Source organism: Plectropomus leopardus, chromosome 19 (assembly GCF_026936395.1).
Source record: "Plectropomus leopardus strain MGB_pleo_1.0 chromosome 19, ASM2693639v1, whole genome shotgun sequence".
NCBI classification, from domain to species: Eukaryota; Metazoa; Chordata; class Actinopteri; order Perciformes; family Serranidae; genus Plectropomus; species Plectropomus leopardus.
In genome coordinates this window covers 10,183,641-10,210,722 of record NC_142194.1, presented here as the reverse complement: position 1 = coordinate 10,210,722, position 27,082 = coordinate 10,183,641, and the positions used below count along the sequence as shown (strand labels likewise).

Genomic DNA, 27,082 nt, shown 5'->3' with positions numbered 1-27,082 from the left:
TATAAAATACATGTAATTTATTCAAATACAAAACACCTGAAGGTGACCTGAAGAATTACGTTACATGGTGAAATCTTTGAAAAGTTGAATAGAGACAACTCACAGGAAAAAAAAACAACTTTTTTTCAAGCAGCAGCCATGATCCATAGCTGTCTAATTCTATTTTCTAGTCTAAAATTACTCCCTTCAGAAAGAATAAAGTGAGTATTAATGATCTCAATTATGAACCATGTTATTAATGATCTCCCATCATCAAAATATACCCACACATGCATGTGCACTAACATAAAATAAGGTTTACAAAAACAGTCAGTGGCAATCATCTGTCTTCTCCCAGACATCAGTGTAAATTTAGATGGATGAAACAGCTGGACTGTGAAAGAACTCCGACTTAAAGGCTAATGAGTAAAATAATAATTAAGAATAATGAAGAGCGTCTACTCTGCTGTCTGTTATTTCAAAAAATAAATATCTCACACCACCACATCTCACTTTTGATTTATGCTTAGCACTCTGAGCACACTCACTTTGGATCACACAAATCTAAATCTGAAATGGCGGGCCCCAGTCCATCATGAGACAAAGACGGGGACAAAAGCTCCATTCAAATCAGCACTGTCCATTAACAGGGCATTTCCAGTGAGAGGAGGTCACATTCCTCCATCTTACAGTTAATAGCTGGCACTGAGCGATGGCAGAGCCCACTTCAGGCTTCGTTCTGCTTATTGGTTGTATAATGAGGATAACGGTTGAAGATCGTCCTGGAAAGGTCTCTGTGAAGCATAATGAATGATTCTGTCTTATATCACTGTTTCACATCACATGAGATCATGTGAAAGTGGCTGTGTGAGGACATCAGCGCTTTGAGAGCTCACTCTGCATCCCATTATATGAAGTATTCTGGAAAGAAAGGCAATCTGCAATCAAGTGAAAACAAGATTACGCCGATAAACAGCATACATTACCGGTTTGTATCTTACATCAAAAGCCAGTGTGTTTATGATGCTCAGTCATATTTGAGATATCATTTCTTACATTCATTTTGGCCATCTTCTTTTGTAATTGAATACCAAAAGGGCAGCGAAGAGAACTGATTAGCATCTGTTTTTACTCTAAAAAGACAAATCTATGGCAATCTTTCAAAAACCCCAGAAGGTCCTTTAATAACACTTAGCGCTATTTGAAGATATTTCCAGAATTTAAGGACTCCTCTTTACAAGTGAATTGAATATATTTTGTCCTCGGCACAAAAAAACCCAACTGCTGTTCACCTGGCCTGAACTGCTGTTTCTTTATCAAAAAATAGACATATCTTCATACTGTATTAGTGCAACACATTAAAAATTAAAAAGCTCCATCATAAGTTATTTTGTTGGATAAGGAAATACTATAGAGATACAACAAATGAAACAAGTTAGAAGTCTTTACCAGCTGTGACAACTGTGCAACAGCTCGTATTGTTTTTTGTGGGTCTCTCTGTGTCTGTGTCTCTATATGTCGGTCTGTGGACAAATTTTGACACCAGTATAGAGTCACAGTCTTGCAAGATGCAGACACGAAACCTGACAGGTATGTACTGAGATCAAAATGAAGCTCAAATATTGTTGTGATTTGAGTTTAACAGTGTTTGTTAGTATGTGATTCCAATTGCCATAATTTGTTTTTTGTGTAAATCTGTTAGCTAAAGGGTGCCCTCCCTTGGAAGTAAAAGATAAATAATGCCCTTTTGTGGTTTTGAAATGTTGCCAGTTCATGAAAGACGGGCCGGAGGTGAGTTGCAAAGCTGTGTAAAAATATTGTGTATTAATGCCACTGAGTGATAATGATATGCACTGTGACTTATGGAATTGTTGAAGAGAAGAGTTACAAGTACGTTGCTGTGCTTTTTAAGTGCTAAACTGTTTAATTAACAGCACAATGCGATCTCTTAGCTATCTGTGCTAAATTAACCTTTTGTTCTCTATTATCAAAAAAGGAAGAACAATGTGACAATTATGACAATAACAGTTCACAGTTATTGTGACAATTTAAAAAGTAAACATAATTTTCAAGTAATTTTCTTGTAACTTTTCTTTAAAAAAAGAAAACACTTCAATTCAAACCAATTTGCTCAGGTTTTAAAGGGGTTAAAAAGCAGCCAACTGCAGTTAGAAGCTGACTCAAAGAGTCAGAAAAGCAGCCCTGAATGTATTTTAATTGGGAAAACAATGAGATTTGGGAGCTGCTTATCCTTCGAGTAAAAGACGAGGTCAGCTGCCATATAACTGTCACACTTGATGCTGACGCTGTTGTGTTAAACGTCACACTTCTTTTACTTGATGCTGTCATGCTGTCTTTAATCACACACTGGAGAGGAATGATGCTGCTGTTTTTTGGCTCTGTGTACACACAAAAGGCGACATAAATAGGGGACTTTGTAGCGAACCTTTTTCACAATCTCCGCGTAAAAAGGCAACATTTCAAAACTGCCTGTGGCATTTATCCACTACCTCTAATCTACCTCTTATCCATTATCTCAAATCTACAAAAAACAGGAGTCACATATTATACAAACATCAATACACTAGCAAGGGTGCCGGAAGAAGGGGGGTAAGAAGTAAAGAGGGCCATTGCCCCCAAACTTTACGCCCCTGGCTGCTGTATTGCAGCTGGTGTGATCCCAATGCCAGATTGTCCTCAGTTATTGTTGTGCATCAGGATATACTGTATATATCTTTTATCCAGATGGGCAGAAGAGTCTTTGATGGTTCTGGAAAAACCTTCAAAACAGCGGTAAACTAAGCAATGTTAAATGACCGTCTGGACTTTTGAAAGTTGCCATGGATTTATCCTTCAGAAAAACAGATGTTAAGCTCCGTAACTTGAATAATAAGTAATGGTTGTAATGCATGAGAGAAACAAATAGGGGCTAAAGGACAGCTGGACTTGACTATCATGACTATCATGACCTACACTGATAGTTTCTCTCATATTCAGTACTGTCGAAGGTCAAAGTTCCCTTCATAAGTCTGTTAGGCAATGCTCCAGGCTTTGTCATGTCATCTTCTTCATCTGTTATTCAGCTGTTGCTCCTTTGAAGAAGCTGATCCAACAGTTTCTGCAAAAAGAAAACAGCATACTCAGATTACTAAAACACTCGGTGGCTATAGATCACCAGTCTAGTCTGCACAAAAACGTGTGGCTTTTTTTTTTTGCACTTGAGGCAATCACAGAAGCATTCTCCTCCAGGATGAAACTTTCCTGCACAGATACAGGAGTGAAGCCTTGTCTCATGCCGTCCCTTCACCCACATATTCAGGTTCTCACCCCCTCTTTCAGTGCCCTGCTTGATCTCTGGCATCGGCCCCTCTTCCTCATGTTATCTGCCACAGCAGCAGTATGGGTGGAGCAGCTGTGTGAGGGCACGTACACCGCCTGCAGCTCGGCTGAATGGTGGCAGTGCACTGTAGCTCTCTCTGTCACTGAAGGGCCTTTTGTTTCTCGGGGGGAACACGGGCCTCATGCACTCGGCACAATGAGACTGTTGACAGTTTCTCCTCATAATGAGGGAAAGGGTGGAGAGTGCAGGGTGAAAATGAGTCTACAATTCCTCCAGCAAATCAAAATCTATTCTGGGTGATAGTTATTGATATATTATTACACAAAAAACATCCACTTCACATGCAAAAAGAAGCACAGTTTTTAAAGATAAGCTGCTGTGAATAACTCTTGGGAGATATGCAAGAAAAAAAGCAAAAGTTTGGCAGCAGCGACCTCTAGTGGTATAAGAAGCTGACTGTATTAAAAGCAAAGAAACTCAAAAAATCCTTCATTAGCTTCAATACTCAGTGTAATGTGACTCTTTTTAGAAATACGCAGAATTAACAATAGCAGGAGAAAAAAATAACCAAAAGATTATTATTTGTTAATTTATTATCATTATCATCATCATTATTATTATTATTATTATTATTATCATTATTATTATTGTTGTTGTTGTTATTAATATAACCTTGTATAGGTATCTGTGCTCCTTGGTAAATTAAATATGCTGTTTCCTTTTTTAATTATTTGTTGATAAAAATCAATAAAATTTCAAGAAGATAAAAATAAGGAGACAATAAAAACTGCACATACTAAAAAATTCCCACAACCCTACAATTACGATTATTATTATCAGATTTGGGCAGATTTGATTAAAAATTGAGAAACAGTGACCAGAGACTCAATAAAAATGTGAATTCCTATTTCAAAATTGACCACAAAATTGCTTCATCAGAGCGCTATGACAGCGGATAAAGACCCAAATCAATCACTGTGCGTGAGAGAGTAAACATCGGGCTCTGTTTATATTATTTATTGCAATTTGTTATTCAGCCCACAAGGCCAACCTGTCTCCCTCAACAGAATAATATCCATACATACGCTGTGCATCCCAGCCGCCCCCTTGTGTCTGTATTTTTCATGTTTTTATATGACTGTCCTTCAACCTCATGTGTTACACTCAAAGATTTTTCAGTTAACCATGATGGACTCAGTAGGCGATCTCAAGCCATTCATTTTTTTTTCAAGGGCTGCACTGCTGTGAGAGGAATACATTGTTGGCCATTACTGAAAAATGTGAAGGTGTGCTATTACTTGCTCAATTGCCTGTGGGTCATATACACAATTAATGTTCTGTTCAGTGTCTAAAGTACTTGTTAACACTGTGGCGAGCTGTTTTTAGGTGGTTTGCTTTCATATTTTCCGGGTGATTCGGTACATCACTTCTGCATACATATTTATTTAGAAGAACTTCAGGGAGATCAAAATAGGCAGGCGAGGTGCTTAAATATTAAGAGATGACCACTAGAACATATGAATCTGTCTGTTTACACTAATTTAAGTGTATTTTCTTCAACCTCTTAATATACAGTTTTTTTCTCCCTTACATACTAAGGCAGGAAACTCATCTTATTCCACATTCTCTGTTACTACAGGTGTCGAATCGAGTCACATGACTTGGACTCAAGTCAGACTCGAGGCACAAATTTATTGACCTTAGACTTGACAAAACCAAAAAAGACTTGTAACTCGACTTTGAATCTAAATTGACACAAAAGACAGTTGGACTTGTGCCTTTTGACCTAAAAATACTTGACACCTTCCCCCGAGCCAAAAGATTAAAAATGTATTTATTCGGTTATTCAGAAAGTGTCACAAATCATTAATTTACATTAATTTCCTGAATCAACTGACGTTAGTTCTCCAGATCCACTTTGTTTGAACAAATGTGATGACATCCAATCAAGCTGCAGGAGAACCACGAAGAACTAAAGTTAAGTCACTGAGCACCAGTTGGTAAAAACTATACCAAAGACAATTTCATTTGTCTACAAAAACTAGAAACTGCAGTATACAAAGTATGCAAGGTGGAGACGCAAAGACTTCCAACAAAGTTGTTGTCACAATCCTGTGTTTTTGTTAATATTCAGTTATAGTATGGAGTTTGTTTTGAGTTGAGTCGTGTATCTTCTGTGTTCCTTGTTGGCTTTATCTTAGTTTGGATTCGTATTTCTTTTGTACTTTGAGTTTTACTACCTGCATCTCTTTGAAGATTTCATCAGCATTAAAGCTCACCTTTGTTTAAATTTACAATCTGCCTGCCATTCTGCATTTAGGCCCACATTCTGAAAACATTCATTATTTCTGTAAACTGTGTTATTCCTCTTGATGCTTGAATAATTACTTGTTTAAGACTTGAAATTTAAAGTTTAGGACTCGGGACTTGACTTGACACTTGAAAAACAGTGACTTGGTCCTACCTCTGTCATATACAGTCATATACTGTATATTCCACTAAAAGGAATATTATACACACACACATATATATATATATATATATATATATATATATATATATATATATATATATATATATATATATTTGGCAGTTTGGCATGCAGTGGGGTTTGAATGATGTTTGACCACAGGTTAGTGAGGTTTAATGGGTTTTATTCATCTGTGTTCTGACAAAAAGATGTTGAGATTACCTTTTTGAAAAGTTCAACTCGCTGTCTGTTGCTCAAACACACCTCCCTCTTCTTCTCCTCCTCTTTTTTCCTCTTCACCTCTGCAAGCGTACTGTAACAAAATGATAATTTTGTGACTCTTATAATTTTAAAAAATGACAGTATAGGGTTGATATTTTTACATACAGCAAAAAAAGTATATTATCCAAAAATAAATAACAAATTTAGTCATGTACAATTCTTAAAATAATCCACTTTTTTATTTAAATTTAGTTGTTTTTTTAATTGATAGGGTACAGTCATACACTATTCATGCACCGCTTTATTCTATATAAATCCACCTTAGTCTAAAATTTCTTCCTAATCAAAAGGAATATCTACCACAAAAAAAAAATAGGAAGAGAGAAAACATTTCATTAGTGCAAAAGTCTTGGCAGATGAATAAAAGTAACATATTTTGCATAGAGATGTCACTGATACAGGCTCTACCTTCACATGTGAAAGCACTGCGAGATAAGGCTGCGTCTGCCTACAAAGACGAGGCATCTGACAGCGAGACGAGGTAGCGATTGAGACGGAACTCACCGCTTAGATTTCGGCAGCATCTCTTTCCCTGTAATGGCTCTATCTCTGGGTTTGAAAAGGTTATCTGGAAACAAGAGCATGTACACACACACACACACACACACACACACACACACAATGCTGATTGAGTTGAAGGCTCAAAAGCATGGTGGTAAATCATTCTAGCTTTTTCTCATGTTTGAGGAGAATGAAAACCACCTCTCTTACATAAAAGAATGATCATATTGCAATCTCCCGAAAGATCAGACAAAATTATTTTAAATAAGGACATGAATTCAACCTTCTCTAATAGATTCTTAAGACATTTTACGAAATATGACTTCACTGTCGTGCCAGAACTGTGAGTTCCCATATACACGTGCACAGTGATAAAAAAAAAAAAAGTCACTTTCACTGCTGTTGTTGACTCACTGATGTATTTTTTCATCACAGCCAGTAGAGGGCAGAGAGAGCTACAAAATCACTGACACAAATCTTTAAATTCTTTATTGTTTATTGTGAAGCCGGGCACTACGGATAGAAATCTTATCAGACTGAACGCTGTGTCGAGAGCTTAATGACATTTGAAGGTCACAGAAATAGATTTTGCTGAAATCCTATGCCAGCAATTATTCTGAAACCTTGTTATTCAACACAGGAGTAATTGCATAAACAATATATATACACATATATATATATGTGTGTATATATATATATATATATATATATATATATATATATATATATATATATATATGCAATAAAGCCATTTGTTTCATATCTTATTTCAAGTACATTTTATTGTTTTTAGTCACAGCTTTGCCTGGCGTGCCAGTCCTCTCTTTTTTTCTCCCCTTCAAGTTTTTCCCCTTACATTCAGCCTCAAATTAGTTTTGATGATATGTCAGGCTGGAAGCGTCCTTTAATTACATTTTAGATACTTGGCATGTTATGTGATCAATCCCAAATATTATATATTCTTGTCTTTGTGCATTTTATTCAGTTTGTTGATTCATTTAGCTGTAAATCAATTTATGTACTTAAACCTTTGAAACCTGGATCAACATCACTTTTCTCGTACTGCGTTCAGAAACCTTTTAAACCTTTGAACCCGAACCAATTGGTTTGATTTTTTTCTTGAAAACATGACATAAATGTCAACCTGGAAAGCAAGGTCCTGCAAATTGCATAATTTAGTAGATTTAGAATTTAAAAAAAATAAAAAGCTAGGTAAAATGTTCAGAAAACTATATTTATTTTGATCATAATTACATATTTAAAATTATGTTACAGAATAATTAATATTTTATAATTAATATTTTTAAGCACTTTTTTAAGGTCAATTCCTTTTTTTCCTTTTCTTTCTTTCTTTTTTTCTGGTAATTTTCAGGTATTTTTGTAACTTTCTACTAATTACTTGGTAATCATGATAATTTTCTGGGTAATTTCTAGGATTATTTGAACGAAATAAAGCCAATTTGTTCAAGTTTCAAAGGGTTTAAAGTATAGACTCCTTTCACTGAGCAGTTTTGGTAGATCACTGAGCTTGCTGCTAACTCATTTCATTAGAGGATTTTAGCAAGCAAAACATAAGTGTGAATATTGTGCAAATTAAGCAAAATGGTACCTATCAGCTTAAATCCCAAAATACTGGTCTTGAAAAACAACCCATATTGGCTGAAAATGACCTCCGCTTGCTCTTTGTCCAGTGTCTGTATGTGTGTGATTATGACGTGGCAAACGGCCACTGCAGCTGCATTAGGACAATGGGCAGCACAGTGGATGAGAGAGGTGAGGGTGGCTGCTGGCACAGTACCGTTCAGAGAGGCACATCGGGCTTTGTGGGCTCTCCTCTGCCTGAGAGCAGCATCCGACCGTGGGTCTACAGAACACGCCAGCTCCCTCCTCTCTTGCGCCCTTCGCTCCAGCTCTCGCAGTCTGTCCTGGGAACGAGTGATGAAGTCAGGTCTGGACCTCTGCAGTGCGTCCTGCCAAAACCAGAAACATATTGCTCTTTGTGACAAAACACTTAAGTGCAACTACCCAGTTACAACTCCCTGTGCTCTAGAATATAGCTTTGGGGCACCCCGTGGACAACTCTTAAGCCAGTAAAAAAGTGTCATTCCCTTTCGCTGACATTGTAGTGTACTTCAGTGGTTGGCAGCCTGAGGGTCGATATGTCCCCAGACGATTAAGATAAAACTGAAGGGTTAGATAATTAACAACATTTTGAAAACAAAAAAAAATTCTTCTTCTAAAAATAACTGCTTTCTCCAGTGCAATTCAAGAAAAAGGAGTCTTTGGTTACAGTCCAGTTGCTGAAAGAGACTGTTCATATGGCACATTTCTGTTATGTATGAGTTGACCTTTGGTGGATGGTATGACACCGAGGCAGGACGCTTTCCGAGCTGCAGAACACTGTTCAAGACAAACACCACAGCTGGTTGTTTAGTGAGTTATTGCTGTTGCACCAAATGTTGGTGATTTGTTGCAACCTGTCAGTGTTTTTCAGCAGCTTTTTAGCCACTCAGTGTGGGTGTTTATTAGTGACCTGTCGCTGTTTTTCCAGCAGCTTTTTAAGCACTAAATATGGGTGCTTTGTTGCCACCTGTCGCTGTATTTCCAGTGGATTTTAAGACACCTAACATGGGTGTTTTGTAGCAACCTGTCATTGTTTTTTCCAGCAACTTTTTAGGCTCCAAACATTGGTGTTTTGTAGCAACCTTTCACTGTTTTACAGCAGCTTTTTGGTCATTAAATGTAGGAAAGGTATTTTGTAGTGACCAGCAGATTTTTAAGCACCAAACATGGGTCTTTTGTAAAGACCTATTATTGTGTTTTAGTGACCTGTTCTTGTATTTCCATGGTCTTTTAAGGCACTAAATGGGATTGTTTGCAGCGATCCATCGCTGTTTTTGCAGAGGGGATAGTGGTATAAAAACTGATTTTTACAGAGACATCAATATTTTCCTGACTGTGCTCCCAAAACTGGGTACTTTTAACCAAAACATGATTTTTTTTCCCCTGACTATAATCATGTTTTTTGTGCTCCACTCTAACCACATGTTAACAAAAGCATTGTTAAAATGTAAAGTTTTGACCATTGGGCTACATGCAAATGTAATGTATCTGGTTATACTGGCTGCAGCACACAAACATATCGTACAAACAGACACAGGATCTGCAGGATCTCACGCAAATCTTCTTTCATATCTGAATGCCAAAGACTCTTATTTGGAGAATTACAGTAAATTCCAAACCTTTTGTTTTATTGGCTATGAAAAAAACCTCTGAACTCACCTGAAGAGAAATAGCTTGAGGTGACCTTTCAGGGTCAGGACTGAGTGCAGCAAATGCAGCATGAGGCTGGTTGCGGCGCTGCATTGTTCTTTGATCAGGTTGTGGCTTCATACATTTCCCTCCATCTGTCACTACCAAGGCAGAGAAAATCAAATTGTTTGCGTCTCATTTACACCTGCCATGACTTCAAATGCCTGGCGCAATGCGCCACAGCCCTCTGGGCCTGCCATGACATATTAGTTCCTGGTATGAGTCAAATCTGCACAGTATGTAAGCACCAAGGAATTTCACTGGATTTGTATTGATGCAATTAAATATGTAGCTCTGTAACACGAATTTTCAGTTAACTGCAACAAAGATCAGTGCTTTATTAGGGTGAAAAATTACGAATACATGTAAGGGGAAGAGAGAGAGAGTAATAATACCTGTATTTTCCCGAGGTGATGTAGTGGAGTCCTCCTTAGAATTGCCATTTGTTTTCTTCTTACTGAGTTGTCTTTGGAGTTTGATATTTGCTATGATGGCAGCCGCATTGAGGGCAAGCACTTCCTCTTGAGACTGATTTGAGTGGGGATCTGAAAGGCGAGAGGACTTTGATGTAAGTGAAGAGTAAGTAAAACAGTGACACCGGCTGTTGTTGAGCTGCCATTTTGGCTGCTGTGCACCACAGGAAGATATTAACACCATTTCATAATGTCCTGCCTCATCTGGAGGTTGACTGTATCAAACGTTGAATTTAAATTATGTTGCCTCAGGCCTCTGTAATTAATTGATGACACTCTTAATGAATGTGATTAAGGAATAATTAATAATTTCATACAGAGAAAAGACATCGTGACTGGAAAAACACACACGCTCAGCAGAAAACTCCTTCCTAGTGTAACTAATTCACCTGAATATTCAGAGTTCCCAAACAATAGCTTGAGCTGACCATTTTGGCCATAGTTTTGCATCATCAAAATACATTTCAATTGTGAGGATATTGTACCAACTGAAGAACTGTGGATTTAAAAAGTTGACTTCAGTGAGAGTGAAGTCACAGAAAAAGACTTGTGACTTGACTGCCTAAAGAACTGTCTTAAAAGTTAAAGCAAAGATATTCTGGAGCAATAAAAATAAAATGAGAAAGCACCAGTCAGGCCTTGCATGGCCCAACATCTTATATTTCATTATTTAACTAAAGCATAGAGAGAACTTGCATCTTAATGTGCAATTTACTAAGACTTGCACTTGCAGCCAAACATTTTAAAACATCTCTGCAGCCATTCCATAGAGGTTTACCTTAACTTGAAAGCAATAAGCGTTGACATTTTGGGAAATATTCACTAAGTTTGCCAAGATAAGAAGATTGATCCCGCTCTTATATTTCTACATTAAATATGAAGCCAAAGCCAAAAGAAGATTAGCTCAGCAAAACATACAGAGAGGAAGCAGAGGCAAACAGCTAAATTGGCTCTGTCCAAATCCAGGCTCATCAGTTAACATGTTTGATTGTACCCGGCCAAGAAATAGTCCAGCACATAACCCTGTGTGAAACCACAAATAGTCACATTCATTTGGATTTTTGTGCAAACTACATTATCATGACATAAAACTGAACTGTGGAGGTGCTGGGAGGAGTGTTTTTTCAATATTAAAACCAACTTATTACCTTTGGATTCTTCATCACTGTGGAGTCAGTGAATGAAGAATCCAAAAATAGAGAAAATTCTTACAGATTTGGAGTAAAGGCCCTTTAACTTAAGTAAGATTAGCCATTGAACTCTTTAGAAGAAGCATTTCCTGATGATTTGTGTTGTTATTTACTGGCACACGGTAAAAATGTTTTGTTCTTTCAACACCGGATTGTGTTGTTAATGGGCTAACTGGCTAACTTGCATCATGACAGTCTTCCAGTTTCCTTTTTGAATGGAGATTACAGACTAACGCCATTTGCTGGCATGGAGAGTTATTTCCTCTTACGCTGGCACAGAACGAACAAGCTGACACAAGTGTGTCTGCAATGCACTGCTTGCCTCTTAGTTATTTGATGTTGGTTTGGTGTGTCATCCGCATAAACACCGTCTCCGTCTCACACACAGACGAGTAGCATTTCTACGCTCATGCATTTGATGGAACGCATGAGCAGAGTTTAACTACCCAGGCATGCTAGTTGCATGAACATTTGTTTAAAATAGTGATGTTTCAGCGAGATTATACTGCACAGGTTGCGTAGAAGTTTATAAACTGACGCTGTGATAGAGTTTTGCTTTTGTTAAATGTGGCCCTCCTTTTGCTCGATTCTTCAGAAATTTTCTGTTGTTTGATTCTTTACAAATTCACCATAACACACGGTACATTTACATGATGTTAGAAATAATTCAATTATTGTGTCAGTCTGACTAAAACGTAACTTTTAAAATTCATGTAAACATGTTAGTCTAACTGAAATCGCACTAAATCGAATTTCTTGAAATTGGACTAACACATCCAGATATGTCGACTGAAAGCTGAGTAATTCCATCGTGTAAACACCTTAGTAGACTTTTACTGGATTAGATGATCTGCATGTGCTTGTACTCGCTGCATTGTCCTCCCCAGGTGTTTATGGACAGGGACTGTTTGTTACTTGTGAGGGGGGGAGGTATACTGCAAAACAGGTCAGGCATTTTTTTTTTTTAAAAAAGTAAGCACTGCGGAGGGAGTTGTGTTTTTAATTTTGGCTTAGGTAAGGGACATATATTATTCCTTTAACATTGCTTTCCTTAGTTAAACCTTAACCAGAACAAAAGCCTCAAACCTGAAGTAAAAAAGTAGCTTTTTGAGACTGGATTTTGGCCCCCAAATGGCTGATGAGTCCCCCAATATGACTATGTAAAGAGATTTTTTCCACACAACATGATTACTACAAAGAAAACACCCAAATCTGATAGCTACACTGCAGGATCTGGATGCTAAAATTGATTCTAACACATCCTGATACTTTATTTTCACCATGTTTAGCAGCTTGTGATTTCTCTTCCTCCCCTGTGCTGTCAGTGAAAACAGGGACCAGAATAGATTATACATGCAAAGGGATGCGTGGGAAAATGAAAGAAGGTGAAAATGAGAAAGCGTCTGTAGGTGCCAGTGGGCCTCTGTGTCTAGGCGAAGCAGTTTGACATCGCCACAGATATCTGGCATGACTGTCAATGGCGCTCAAGGCAGCAGATAAAGGAATAATCTCAACGCAATCTAATAAGGCCTATCAATAAGACATCAAAGGTGAAAGACAATATCAAACCTGAGAGTTCGGCCCCAGAATGCTACAGAGTGTAATAACTTGAAGCTAGAACACGCGAATGGCACAGAGGAGGTGTATATTTAGACATCGCCATCCTTTGAAAATGTAGATCAGAGACAAAGGGAGCCTGTGTGCTGACAAGAAGACTGTCAGAGTGGGACAGAGAAACCTACCCGGGGCCTTGATGAGCGTTAGACAGGGGGACACGCTCCTCACCGCATTCTCTGGCGGCGATCTCTCTTTCTGGGCTCCGTTTGGCTTAAGGGTGTCTGCCACTAGCTGACCTGCTTCTTTCACTGCTGTTTGACTGCTGATGAAACTACTGTCGAAGTTCACAGGGTTGATTTTGGTCTCTTGTGGAAGCCCAAAGCTCCATTTCCTGGCAGCTGGTTGTGTCAAATTCTCCTTGCTGGGCTCAGTGTGTCCAAACATATTGCCATAGCAGCTCAGTGGTCTGTGCGGCCTGTCCGATCTCGGTCCAACAGCCTTTGGAGAAACCCCTGAGGGAGCGGGTGCTGCTATAGCAGGGGGGTTGCTCACAAAAAGACTCAGCGTGGATCTGTGTAGTGTTCCACTGTTTTTTGCGACATCTGAAGTGTTTGGTGCGGAGTTTGTGGAATCCAGACTGTGATATGAAGGTGCTGCGTTGTGGTGATTTCCCTGACTCCACGTGCTGTTTTCCTTGTACAGTCCCTCTGAGTAGCTGTGTCTGTACTCTGGGTGCCTCGTCCCAGATCCTGCCTTGGCTGGACTGTAGCTCTCTCTGTGCTCTGTCACTTTGATGATGGTAGCCTTTCGTCTGTGCACCACTGTATCCAAACCATGGCTAGCTGGTGGGGTCCCTGCTGTTTCTGTGCTTTGGACAGGGCTGGACATCGTCCTTTGCTCTGTCACTTTGACTATAGTGGCCTTCCTCTGCACTGTGACCTGCTGGGAGTTTGCATCCATGGATTGGTGTGCTAATGGCGGAGAAGGGGATTCACTGGAGCGGGAAGAGTGGCTGCCGGACCCGGGCAAACTGGCCGATCTGCTTACTTTCCTTGATGAAATGGTGATGGAGGAGAAGCCGGCTTTGTTGTGAGGGATGAGTGTAGTTACAGCAGAGTTTGTCTGTATATGTGAAGGCTGTGAGATGCTGTTTGTTTCACACAGCGGGGCTGTTGCTCTCATTGGCTGAACACCGCCAGTTCTCCGCAAAGGTGACTTGTACGTATCTGTGTTATTTGTCCCTTGAAGCAGAGTGTTTGGTTTGCAGGGATCAGCAAAAGTTGTTCGCTGCAGAGGAGTATGCTTGAGGGGGTCTGTGTTGGTTGCTTTCATCAGAGACGACTTCCTGTTGGGGTCTGAGCTGGTCCCTGTGGGGAGCTCATTGGACCGGCTGCCTCCAGGGAAAGCCGACACCCTGTTGGTATTCCAGCCTCGCCTCAGAGCTTGCCAGCCTACAGGTCTGTCCCCTTCGTTAGCAGGAAAGCTGCGTTTTTCTGGCACCTACAGCATGTGGATAAAAGAGATTCTATGTGATAAATATCCTTAATTATGCATGGAAACCCAGCCCACCCTTCTGTTGTTGCTAATGTCTCCTGCTAAATCTTTTGTCATTAATGAACACAATAAAACATATGCTGTATGTTTTGTACTTGCCAATTTGAGCTCCTGTGTTCAAGCAGCAACTACAGAAAATGCAGCATAACCTCATTGAATACGGCGTGACATATTGACAATATGACATCTCTCTAATATAACGTTTCAACAGCGGGTCAGCTGTCTCGTCTTTCTTAAGGGCTTTGCTGTTTGTTCTTTAGTCAGATGACTCTCCCTATGCTTGACACAGTGAATGCCCCAGTAGCAATGGAAGCAGCAGCAGGCAGAGCCAACACACAGCGTGACTTATCCCCCACAGAATCACAATGAGACTCTATCCTCAATAGAAACCGAGAAGTAAAAAGCAAAGATTCTGGTTCTTGGGCTAGAATCAGTGGCGCCACTAAGGGGTGGCCAGGAGTCCACAAGTTCCCTGATACAATCGCTAATCACTTAAACTTGAGTAGGCTTGTTTCCAGTAAATGTTTTGTTCTTTACAATCAATGTACTCGTTCAAATTAAAGTTATTATTGTATAAGGAACGAATGACAACTAGCCTATTTGAAAAACAATGAATTACACTAAAATATATACATAAAACATTAAAACAGGGTTATTGTGGAACTCAAAATGTTACATTAGATGATTAGAAACATTACCTATTAAAAAAGAAACCATAGTATATCAGCATGCATTTTTGTAACCCTTTGAAACCTGGAATTACATCGCTTTACTTTTGTTGCTTTCAGACGCCGTCCACAAGTATATACACCTCTGAATGTCCTTAATTATGGCTACGGATGACTGATATAAAAATACTTCCATTTTTTTGCACTTGGCTGTAAACATGTTTATTTCTGCTGTAAAGTTTGGCATTTTAACGTGCCTTTAACATGAGCCAGCCTCAAGTGGTCATTTGAGGAACTGCAGTTTTTGGCACTTTAGACATTTGCTTGATTTTTGCTGGTTGCTGCTTGATGCCACCATAAGATTTTCAGTAGCCCCAGCTGCCCACCACTATAAAAAAATTCCGTGGGTGCCGCTGCAGAATATTTTAATGGTGCTTTATGGAGCGTGGCGATATGTCTAATCACCAGCAGGCTTATGATGTGACATACTGCCCTGATTCCTAATTTGTTAACATTGCATGAAGCTCATTTCTAAACTAAGAATGTAATTTACAAATTTATGTTTGAGAAAATTTAACCAGCTGTGCTTTTGCATAAAAATACATAATAAAATATATTAACCAAAGAGAACAAATTTTGAAGTAAAAAGACACCTACTATATACCACTGATGTATTTCTCATATGATCAAAGTCAAACGTACACAAATCCACTCATTAGATAACTTAAAATTATGACAGTTAGTCAGTACTAAATAAAGCTGCAGACAATTTAGCGCACTTACATCCAGTATAAGGTGACAATTAGACATTGTTTGCCATCTGTACAAATATCTAATTTTGCAAAGTCCTGGGTAATTGCAGCAGCAGCAGCAGACAGGCAGCATACAGACACTGACATCTGTGCCGATAATGATCCATAAAGCAAAGAAGTGTGCCATCAGCCAGTTGCCTTTGTGTTGATCTAAGTCATTTCTCTTTTTTATTTCAGTGACTGCTCTGCATTCTGATGACCTACTGAAGCTTTGACCTGATATATTTTTTCTCTGATTTTTTTAGCCTCTCTTCCAAGTTCTGCAGATGGTGTTTTTTGTTTTTTAATCCTAAATTCAACAATCTGAAAAGCTGTAATTAATCACTGATCCTATGGGATGCTCTATCATAAATATGTGTCATTTCCCTCAATTTTAAAAGTGATGGCTTGTGAACACAAGTGATTATTTATTGTTATTTCTTCATGTAAATGAGACTCTTGTCGAAAAGATATGGGTTCAGAATATGTAGGAAGCAAGCGACTAAAAATGAATAACTTTCCTCTGTTTGTATGAAAATTTAAATATTTTACCAGCAGGAATGAATTTTGACCTTTTTTTCAACACAGTGTTGATAAATGGGGCCCTTTGTTTGTCTTATATTATGAGTGTTACCCAGCCAACACTGAAACATTGCATTTATCATGGTTACAAATTGAAGACACTGGCCCAAGCATCAGGAAGGATGACATAAACATAAAACCATAGACGACTTAAAGGAACACTGTGTAAGATTTAGGGAGATTTAATGGCATCTAGTGGTGAGGACTGCAAAATGAAACCAGCTGAAATTTCTCCCAGTTTGAATTCCTTCAGTGTACTTTGTTTAAGAGGTTTTTGGCAGGAGCCGAATGATCTGCAGAGGTCTCCTCCTCTCCAAAACAAATGGACCCATGTGATTTAAACTAGTAAGAACACTGAATACAGCAGTTCCACATTACAAATCAGTGTTTCTCCTACGTTGCATATGGCTGCTGGCCTAACACATGCTGATGTGTCCACAGTTTTTTTATCTGATAACTTAAGATCCAGACGTTAAGGAGGTTTTTACCAGGAGCAGAATTATCTGAAAAAGGTTCCCTTCCTCTTCAAAATGATGATTTAAACTGGTAAAAACAAGGAATAAAGCAGTTTTACATTTAAAAAAATCTGGTTTTTTTTTTACATTGTTTGTCATGTTGGAGACGAGCCATTAGTCTAGCACCTACTAATGTGTGCTCACCTTTTTCTCTGATAACTAAAAAAGTAGAGCTTCGGCAGGTTTTTACCAGGAGCCAAATTATCTCCAGAGGTCTTTTTCTCCTCAATGGGTGATAGATGGGTGATAAAGTAGTAAAAACAACACTGCATAAAGCAGTTTCACACAAAAAATCTGTGTTTTTTCTATGCTTTGCTATGTTGTGCAGAGGCTTCAAGTATGCCAGCGGATGCAAAAACGCCTATAAAGGAAAAAAAGCAAATAAATACCAAAACACGAATAGCTTCAACTAGATCCAGTGTTTGGTTTGTCTGTTCTGGGCTACTGTAGTAACATGGTGGTGCAATATCATCCTATGTAGATGTAAACGACTCATTCTAAGGTACTGAAAGCACAACAATTTATTATTCTCAGGTGATTACACGCCAAAGAAAACATACATATCAGATTATGTTTCGTTTTTGCCAGTATATCCCCCTGAATCCACTGGAACTTTAATGTCCTCTCAGTATGCTGACAGACTTATTATGCACTCCCTATCACACACAGATCCACTAACATCCACCATCTCCTGAGCTGTAAAAAAATGTGAAAAACAATCACAGCAGTTGGGTTATCAGTTACCTGTTTAAAATTAGGAGAGCCTTGATCAGATGTCTGCCATGTCTTCACACCCAAAACACTCGGACTGGTGTGACTTCTCTCCACCTCTCCATCTATGTATAAAGGCAAAACAAATGATCCCCTGTCACATTCCTCACAAGACATGCCCCCCCCTCTTTCTCGCTTTCTCTTTTACACACACACACACACACACACACACACACACTCCTCTGACTGTGTGGCAATGTTGACACTGTCAATAATTGACGTTGGCACAGTAAAGTGAATCCAGCACCACCCCGGAGCCACTTCTCTGCTTCCTCAGGAGACACAGTGACTTGACTGGTCTGCCTCTTAGCCCTGACTGATACTCTATTGCCACCCTCACTCCCTGCCTGGCTGCATTTCCACCTGCTGCTGTTACCATGGCGACTGGCTCTCACTTTGGGATAACCCCTTGAATGCAGTGTGGGTAATGTGCGGTGTTTTCCATTTTAAGGGGAAAAAAACAAGAGAGAATGTGACAATTGCACCGCTTTGCAAATGTGATTACATCCGGAGAATAAAGGATCGTCTTTAGAGGTGGTCTGGGGTTTCTGCCATTACTGCATAAAAGGCCCCACACCGACTTGTGCCCCCTTGAAAAGAGCCTCTCTCATTACCTTCACAGCTGAGCTCAAATAACCTTTTTTTCTAAATCAACAGCAGCTTCATATCCAAGAGGAAAATAAAGAAGCAAGGCCATATGGCAAATACCCTCTAAAGTCCCCACCCTCCCAATTTATTCCCCATCCTCGTGAGTTTTATCTAAATTGTACGTGTGAGCAGGGTGAAAATTGGTCTGCCTGTCTAAACAAGAAGGCCCTTGGAGCACAAGATCCAGTTTTATTATCATTTTCTCATTAACATCAGGCCGTTTTAAGTTTGTTAAATGTGATTTTTGTGGAGGGAGAGGGCACTAAGTGTCTGCAATAAGACCCCAAGCCTGATTAAAACTACTTCGGCAAGGGTTGTCAGCAACATCCAGAAAGAGGGAGAAAGAGAATGAGAAAGAGGTGGGATCATTTGCTAGCTGGAGTGTAACCGAGTCAGCTCTTGTTGGAATAATTGCGGTTAGAATTTCTGATAGTTTCATTTGGTGTCGGGTGTGGAATTGCGGATTTAAATGTACTGACAGCTGAGTAAAGGCAGCAAGCATCGAAACAAGACATATTTGGATTCAGTCCTGCACAGAGGTTCTTGTTTCTTGTTGATCATCTGTCTTCCGCTTATGACTGGGATATCAGCCTCGGCCAATTTGTTGTGTACATGCACCTGCATAGATTTATTCCCTGTGAATTCACTGAAAATATGAACATTTAACCTGTATTATATGGAGCTTTATCAACATCTAATAAGACATGATTATACTTTTCATTGTATTGACACAGCCTGTGCATTTATCTTTTACATAGCAGTGATGTTAATACGATTCATGGTATTTAAAGGAACAGTTCATCCTAAAACAAAAAATACATGTGTTTCCTCTAACCTGCAGCGCTGTTTATCAATCTAGATTGTTTTGTTGTGAGTTTCCAAGTGTTGGAGATATTGTCCAGAGATGTCTGCCTTCTCTCGAATATAATGGAACAAGATGGCACTCGGCTTGTGGTACTCAAAGCGCCAAAAAATACATATTAAAAACTCAACATCGATGTCCTTTTCCAGAAATCATGACTCAAGATAACCCACAGACATTGTTGTGGTCAGTTTTTATGTATTAGAACTTTTTTTTCTATCAAATTACCATCTGTGTCACCATGCAGAAGGAAGTGCGAATCTACTCATGGACGAGAGGCTTGCGCTCGTGACAGCAAGAGATGTAAACATTACGGGTGTCCTAGCTAGCTCAGTGGTACTACATGAGCTGTCTGTACTGTAATACAGTTGATGGATGTAGTTCTGTGGTAAGACAATAGAAGAAAATAGTTGCTGCATTAAACTGCTCACAACAAAGTCTGTGGATTATCTTGAATCAACATATCCACATACATCGGTTTGTAGGTTATCTTATGAATTAGTGCCCAATGAATGGCGCTTTCATGCTATGTACTTGACGTAAAATTACACAAGGTAGGTTAAGGCAAGAAAAGTTACATAGGTTAGGTTTAGGAAAAGAAACACGGTGACAACATACCCTACAATAACTTCACACAGGACACAATCACCGCTCTCCTGGGAGAAAGTCCTGTGTTTTGTGAACCATCCACTATGCAAACTGCCTCACTAGACAGATTTTTGCTCTTTATACAACTTTCTCTTTATTTCCATCAACACATTGGTCATGAGAAGGCAGCCTTCCCAAGTACATGGATTCTACACAAATTGTTCATGATTGAGTGCTATATATATATTGCGGTGCATTACTTTTTGTAAGTATAAGTACAAACAGTGCATGAGAACAGCCTGCTTGAGTAACCAGGACATAATCTCTGGAAAGAAACATTATTGTTAAGTTTTTTAAAATGTATTATTATTATTATTATGCCACTTTGAGCACCACAAGCCAAATGCTATCTAATTCTATTATATTGGAGAGAAGGCAGACATCTCCAACACACTGCAACTAACACCAAAACAACCTAGATTGATAAACAGCACTACAGGTAGGAGGAAGAATGTTTATTTATGATTTTGGGGTTAACTTTACCTTTAAAACATCAGTCCTTTCTATCAAAGTTCCTTGCTGCCATGGATGGATTACTTTGATTTCTGCAAACTGCCCCGAACCTTGCAAGGATAATCTATGTATAAACAAGGACAGGGTTGAAAGATCAAACCTCAGATCAAACTCAGCGAGTGTGGGGCTGCCATGTCCAAAGATTAACAGAGCTCTTTCTCCAATCAGTCTGCATCTCTCCTTATCATTCTCCCTCTCCCTCCTCCTCCCTCTCCTCCGCTTTTCAAGCCAACCAACGTCTATTTCCTTTACCTGCAATCCTGCCAGAATACTGAGGCACAACAGTCGGGACCACTTGTACTTGAAATTGACTTTGTTTTGCGGGGGTTGTTTAAAGTGTTCATACACTCTGTCAGTGCGGAGTGTTTGAAAGAGGACAGGGGCAACACTGCTGCAAGGAGCTGATTAGAGGCAGGTAAACTGTGTGGCAAGTCAGCCCTGAAATAAGCTTTTGTTCTGCCTCTGGCTAACCCGGCCCCTGTAGTTACCCCACGGTCATATTTGTCCCTGTGCTGATCAGGCACTAAGCATCAATTGAAACAGAAGCTTTGTGTGTTTCTGAGAATTCTCTGTTGTGCTTCATGTTTTTAATTTTGGTTTGGTGTACTTGCTTTAAGGTACAACTCTTACATAATGATCACTCTTGCATAATTGTGCATGTGTTGGCAGTTATACAAGTGATTGTACACTGATACGGCAAATTGCATGGCATTACATACCCTGGTGCCTGTTGGCTGTTCCTCGATTTTTCTGAAATGTTGGAGTGATCGCTTGTTTCAATTTCACCTGTAAGAAAGGCTCATTAGAAAATGTGTTTTCATACAAAAAGTACCTAAAAAAATAGACTTTCTTTGTTAGAAAACATGGCATCTCACACATTTACAAGAAAAGTTTGATAATTTGTTAGAAACACGTTCTTGCTTAGCGTTAGATGAGAAGATCAATAACACTCTTACTCTTGTAAATGGCATCAATCCTCTCATGTAAAGCTCTGCAAAGAAAGTGAGGTGTATTCCACCAAAAAACTATTCCTTTAAGTGTAATCTTTCAGAACTTGCGCTCATAAATATCAGCTCAAATCAACAGATTTTTAATTTAAGTTACTGTGGAAAATACAAAAAAAAAACTCCACACCAACTTCACATAATGTTCTCTTTTCATTGAGGAGTCACAAGGGAAGGGATGTACTGTGTGCATCAATTCAGTCGAACCTCTGGTACAGCGCAGCAACTTATTGATTTTGAAGTCACATTATCAGTTCACTGGGTAATACTCCCACTGAAGTTTCTCTGTACATTGACTTGCATCCTCTCAGGGCACAAAGCTCAATCTCTGCCACCACAGCTCCAAATGAGTCGTAAACCTTTCGAGAATGCGTGGAGTTCCTGCAGAGTAAGCTGTTTTCAAAGGATGCCGGAGCTCTGCCTTCTCCCCGGGTAACAGAGACTTGACTACAAATGGCTCTCTGTGGCACTCTGTGTGTTTTAGTCTGCCTTGCCTGGCACTACACGCGCCATCACCTCCATTACACAGCACTTTACCTTCAGACTTGCAGAGCTTACACTGTCTCACTAACAAGTCAGAATCACAGTCACACAGCCTGAGAGGATGTCAGAGCCAAATCCAGGGTAAATCAGTCCAGAGGCTCTGCAAAGGCCTGCTTTAACAGGTTGATACCCTAAAGCACAGACACATATGTTGTGCCAGGAGGAGTCTCTGAGAAGAATTCTCAGTGCTCCAAAATAAATCTCCTATAAGAGTAGTGAGTAAGGGTGTAAGGAAATATTGATACACTTGTAGATTTCAATATTATGTTTTGCGAAACTGTATGGATTTTTTTGTTGTTGTTTAACCCTTACACACTAGATGGCAGTGTTGTAATCTATCTACAGCCATTTGAATGAAAATGAAGCCAACAGAGGAGTGCCAAAAACTGCAGTTCCTCAAACTGCCACTTGGGGCTGGCTACAAAAGTTAGTCTCCATAGACACCAATGTAAAAATGCAAACTTTGCAACAGAAAAAATACCAAACAGACATGTTTACTGCCTTGTACAATTTAAAAAAAAAAAAATTAATAAATTAAAAAATAAAATAAAATAAAATGCTTTTAGCTACTTTCCCATTTCATGACAATTGTTTAGGGGATGAATTTTTGTGTAAGACTCATCTTTTTAAATGTTATTGAGGGTTAAAGTTATGCATAATTAAGGGCCACCTTTATAGTTGAATGTCCATTCACAAGTTACTACCACTGCCACAACGTTGTTAAAGTAACATAACTGTGGTGATATCCTAGACTCAATTTTCAATTTCAGTTCACAAAGTATAGGCATAGCCTTAACTGTCGCTATTTCAGTGTGTTTTCAGATCACTAAAGCTAACTGTGATATTTTTGTTGTCTTTTTTTCAGCATTTGGTTGTGCTAAAAGACCCTCTACAGCAGGGGTATTCAACTAAAATTCAAAGAGGTCCAGGTACTAAAACTACTACTAAAACCTCCCAACAAAGCTCCTAAACCTCATACTGTCTATCAAATAAAACCAACAACATAAAATTCCATATCATTTCAACGATAATTATTGTCAATTTTCATCAATTTTAACATACAGACACATTAAGGCACTTGCATGGAAAACAAATAGCTGCCTCTACATAAAGTTAGTCCCAACACAATGAACTTCAGGCCTCCATTACAAAGAAGACAGACCATAATCCCTTTAAAAGTGCAAACAGCCTCTTTTCTCTCTTTTTTTCACATTATTTTCTACTGCCTTTACTTTCCGAGCAAAATGAAATTAAGGCTTACAGGGTGGAGCAGCCTCTCTCTCTTTTTAAACAATTATTTTCTACTTTCCTTGCTTTGGAGCAGGCCGTATCCCATGGAGGTATTACAGTGAAGTCGCCATATCATCTCACTTTCCACATTTCTCTTCCGCGGTTCTGCGCAGCAAAACGTCAACAATAGATATTATTGTCTAGTTTGAGGCGGTAAACGCTTACCGTAATAACTGGAGTAGTGGCGCCCGTCGAAAAAGAAAATACCGCTCCGTGAACGTAATTGTTCCCATTCTTACATTTTATTATAACTTAGCCACGGGTCCGAGGTCCGTCTGTGATGCTTGCTCTGCAGAGTAAGATGCTTCATTTTTGCGGTAAGTACACTTTGTTTTAATTGTTTTAAGTCTTTCGCTAGCACACATTAGCAATAGCATTGTCGCAGTTAACCATAGCTGTCAATGCACTGGGGTAACCCAGCTAGCAACTTGCACCGGGGCTGCCTCTTTGGGCCAAATAGGGTCACTTTGAGCTCAAATAAACCAAGACGGCGAAGGCTAAAATGCCAAAGTCTAGGCTTCAAAATGGGGGGCCACAAACCGATAGCTTAGGTGGTCATGGTGGCTAAAAAGATATATCGCCTTGCTTATCACAATGAATTGTAATCCCCGTACATATCGGGAAATATATTCTCCTGCTAAAACACAACCCTAGCATTTTGCTAGCAAATTACTGAATTAGCATTATAACGGTTAACTGTGCTGTTAATGCACAGTGCTCACAATGCTAACAGCTAGCGTTGGATTATCCTCGCCTTCCTAAAGTAATATGGTCACTTTTGGCAAAAAAAAAAATCCAAGATGGCGTAGTCCAAAATGCCAAATTCAAGGCACCACAGTGACTATGTCCATTTTTTTTTTGAAAATACTGTTTATGACCATGTGCATATTAAACAAAGAGTCATAAAGGGTGCACCTTGCTTACTGTATTGCAGTTTAATGAATCATAACCCCTCTGAGGTGACATGTATCATATCACAAGATTCTCACCATATACAGCTCTGGTGGTGAGGCCTGCCAAAATGAACAGGGTATCTTAATTTCATAAGGTAAAAGGTTGCAAATGTCTGTATTTCTCTTAATTATTCGAATCTTATTTATTTAAATGTAGATAGAAGATTTTCAGTAACTTTAAAGATTTTTTGGAGTATATGCTTGAGGCTTTTGTAAAAGTGTTTTATGTTTTACCTGGCCAGCAGAGTGGTCCAAAAACTGGTTTTGGTTGCAAGCATCGCCCACCATCATCACTCTTCTTTGGATCGGCAGCCATCCAATTTTGACTGGAGCAAGATTACTAAATTGAGCCTGCTCCTTCTTTGGGGTCTGCATCATATGAGCTCTCTCCCAGCCTCCTCTTCGCTCTGGGTGGGGAAGAAACCCAGTTTGGAGCGACTCCTGGCTTCCCAGTGAACTGTCACACAGGCTGGGACTCCCACATGAAGATGAACCCCTGCTGAAGGAACGAATCCCCGGCTCTCTCCAGGCACGTCCTGTCGGCTCTTTGTCGAGAGCAGGCATGGATGTTGTCCGATCACTGAAAGCTGGAACCTGATCATGAACTGGGGCTCTGAGAAGTTCGCTCTCTATCCTCTGCAGGTGCTCCAGCCAGCCGTCCAGCTGGCGCCCTTCAATTGCACTCTGGGGCCGAGGTGCATGATGAGGACGAGAAACACGGGGCAAAACTTCCCCCTCTGGTATCAAGCTCTCCCAGTAGGACTCATCTCCTGATCTCCGCCAGCTCGGAGCTCTTCGTAGGTGGGCAGCTGGCCTGCGGAGAGTCATCCCTCTGGAGCTCAGGTAACCACTCACAGCTCTCGAGTTGCAGCCCACAATAAAAGCCCTTTACAGTGGAGGTATTAGACTCCCCTGGCTCAGCTGGACCTCTTACCACGAGGCATGCCAGAAATACTCTGCAAGGAATTAGTAGCTACAAGAATGCTGGAGGTCATCGTAACAGATCTGTTATGAGAAGGTATCAGAATACTGTTAAGACTGAAAATTATTCTAGATCATAAGCCATACTACAGTTTCAAGCTTTCATTACATTCCTCCACAGTGCTGCTGATACTATTACTTACCAAACCATCCTTTTTCACTTGCTTCCAATTCTTCTGTCCTTGGTGTTTAGGAAGTAAACACTCTCTGTCTTGATATAAACTAGGTGCTAGTGGGTACTGTCTCCAGTAAGGCATGTAGCAATGTGAGGGATGCTCTGACGAACAAAAGAGTCACTGAGCATAAGGGCTGAACATCTAATTCAGAGAGGGAGACGGGAAGAGACAGAGGGGTGGGCGGGCTGAAAGCGAAAACAAACACTTGTTGATGCAACACTTGACGTAACAAGATCTCTATTTAAACAAAGAACATCATTAACATTCAAAACTTTAATTATCAAACTGTCTCATTTTGGGTTTATGCAAGCCACAATGTTTTAAAAGAGCGAATCAAACTTCCTGACATTCAGACGTCCTTACAAATGATAAAGGATCACTAATGAGCAGATTATCCGTGTTATTCCATGAGTCACTTAGTGCTCCAGAAATCCTCTTTGTTGAATTCCCCGTTTCTGCTCGTCCCTGTGATCTCGTGGTTGGTGGCTGATGATGAGGCGCTGCTATCCTCAAGCCTCTAACCCGAGCCATGTGACGTTTGCAAGACTGTCTTAAAAAATGGGCCAGTGTCCTCTCTGATAAGCAACCGCGACCCACATGATGTCCCACAATGCATGAGTGAAGGGTATTTACAAGACAGAGGAAACTTGCCTCTAGCCATAGACAAGATTCTGCTTTAGATTTTATTTAGAGGCAGTTTAACACAGATCTTCAAAGATACAAGTTTGTGTGAAATAGAATTGGCAGTTGCTTGGATGTTTAATGAATTTCAGTGTTTCTCAGCGGATTAACAGTCCCCAGATGTCTTTCAAAGCAACTTCAGTCTCACTCGGTGGTATAACGTTTTCCACAAGCCGTTCAAAGTCAGAGATAAGACAGAGATAGCTTAAATATCAATGGCTGTGACCTGTTTTAAGACACCTTATCAAGCTGAGAAGCAACACACAGAAGGAATATGCAATAGTGTAAAGCAATTTGCATCTTTTTGTCTGCTCTGTCAGGAAGATAACATTAAAACCAATCAAATGAGCAAGAAGGAAAGACTTAAACAAGGTTCAAAGAATAAGTTTGAAAGCAGCACTGCCCTCTGCTGGCAATACTCCAGCATGACAAGGGAATAAAGAAGGGCACGGGGTCACACGTTTGAAAGGAGACAGGATGCAATCATAGGATGCAACATTGTGCAAATAAGATAAATAAAGATGAGTGGATTCAAATGTGTGCACCAGGTGCATCCCTTCGATGTCTTTTATTTAGCACCTGCAGTTCTGAGGAAAAACTCTTATCAGTTCAACACATCACAGCTCAGACTAACAGGCTCACTTGGGCTCCTATAGCTTCACTATTAAGCAGAAAGAGGAAAGGAAATGGACAGAGACCATATGAATACTAATTCTGTGGTTGAGCCAATCAGAGGAACAATCTCTGTGTGTTTTACCACTGAGTCACACTGACACATAGAACATGTCTAATTTTGAC

At 39.6% G+C, this 27,082-nt stretch overlaps 1 protein-coding gene across 2 annotated transcripts; it reads right to left on the bottom strand.

Moving 5' to 3' along the window:
- Positions 1-26,406, bottom strand: c19h10orf90 (chromosome 19 C10orf90 homolog). 2 transcript variants are annotated; one of them, XR_015775038.1, is made up of 12 exons: positions 25,571-26,406; positions 24,681-25,451; positions 21,376-21,442; positions 17,959-18,050; positions 13,290-14,604; positions 10,280-10,429; positions 9,855-9,985; positions 8,371-8,542; positions 6,576-6,639; positions 6,012-6,102; positions 2,953-3,097; positions 1-917 (listed from the first exon to the last, which is right to left on the bottom strand). XR_015775038.1 is itself a non-coding variant. In XM_088070300.1 (11 exons), exons 2-11 carry the CDS (start codon positions 25,272-25,274, stop codon positions 3,059-3,061), a joined length of 2,715 nt encoding a protein of 904 aa, XP_087926426.1. In that variant the 5' UTR covers positions 25,275-25,451; positions 25,571-26,406; the 3' UTR covers positions 1-3,058. The 2 variants fall into 2 exon arrangements, 1 of the variants encoding a protein (XP_087926426.1); XM_088070300.1 differs by having other exon boundaries at positions 1-3,097.
- Positions 26,407-27,082: the final 676 nt, after the last annotated feature.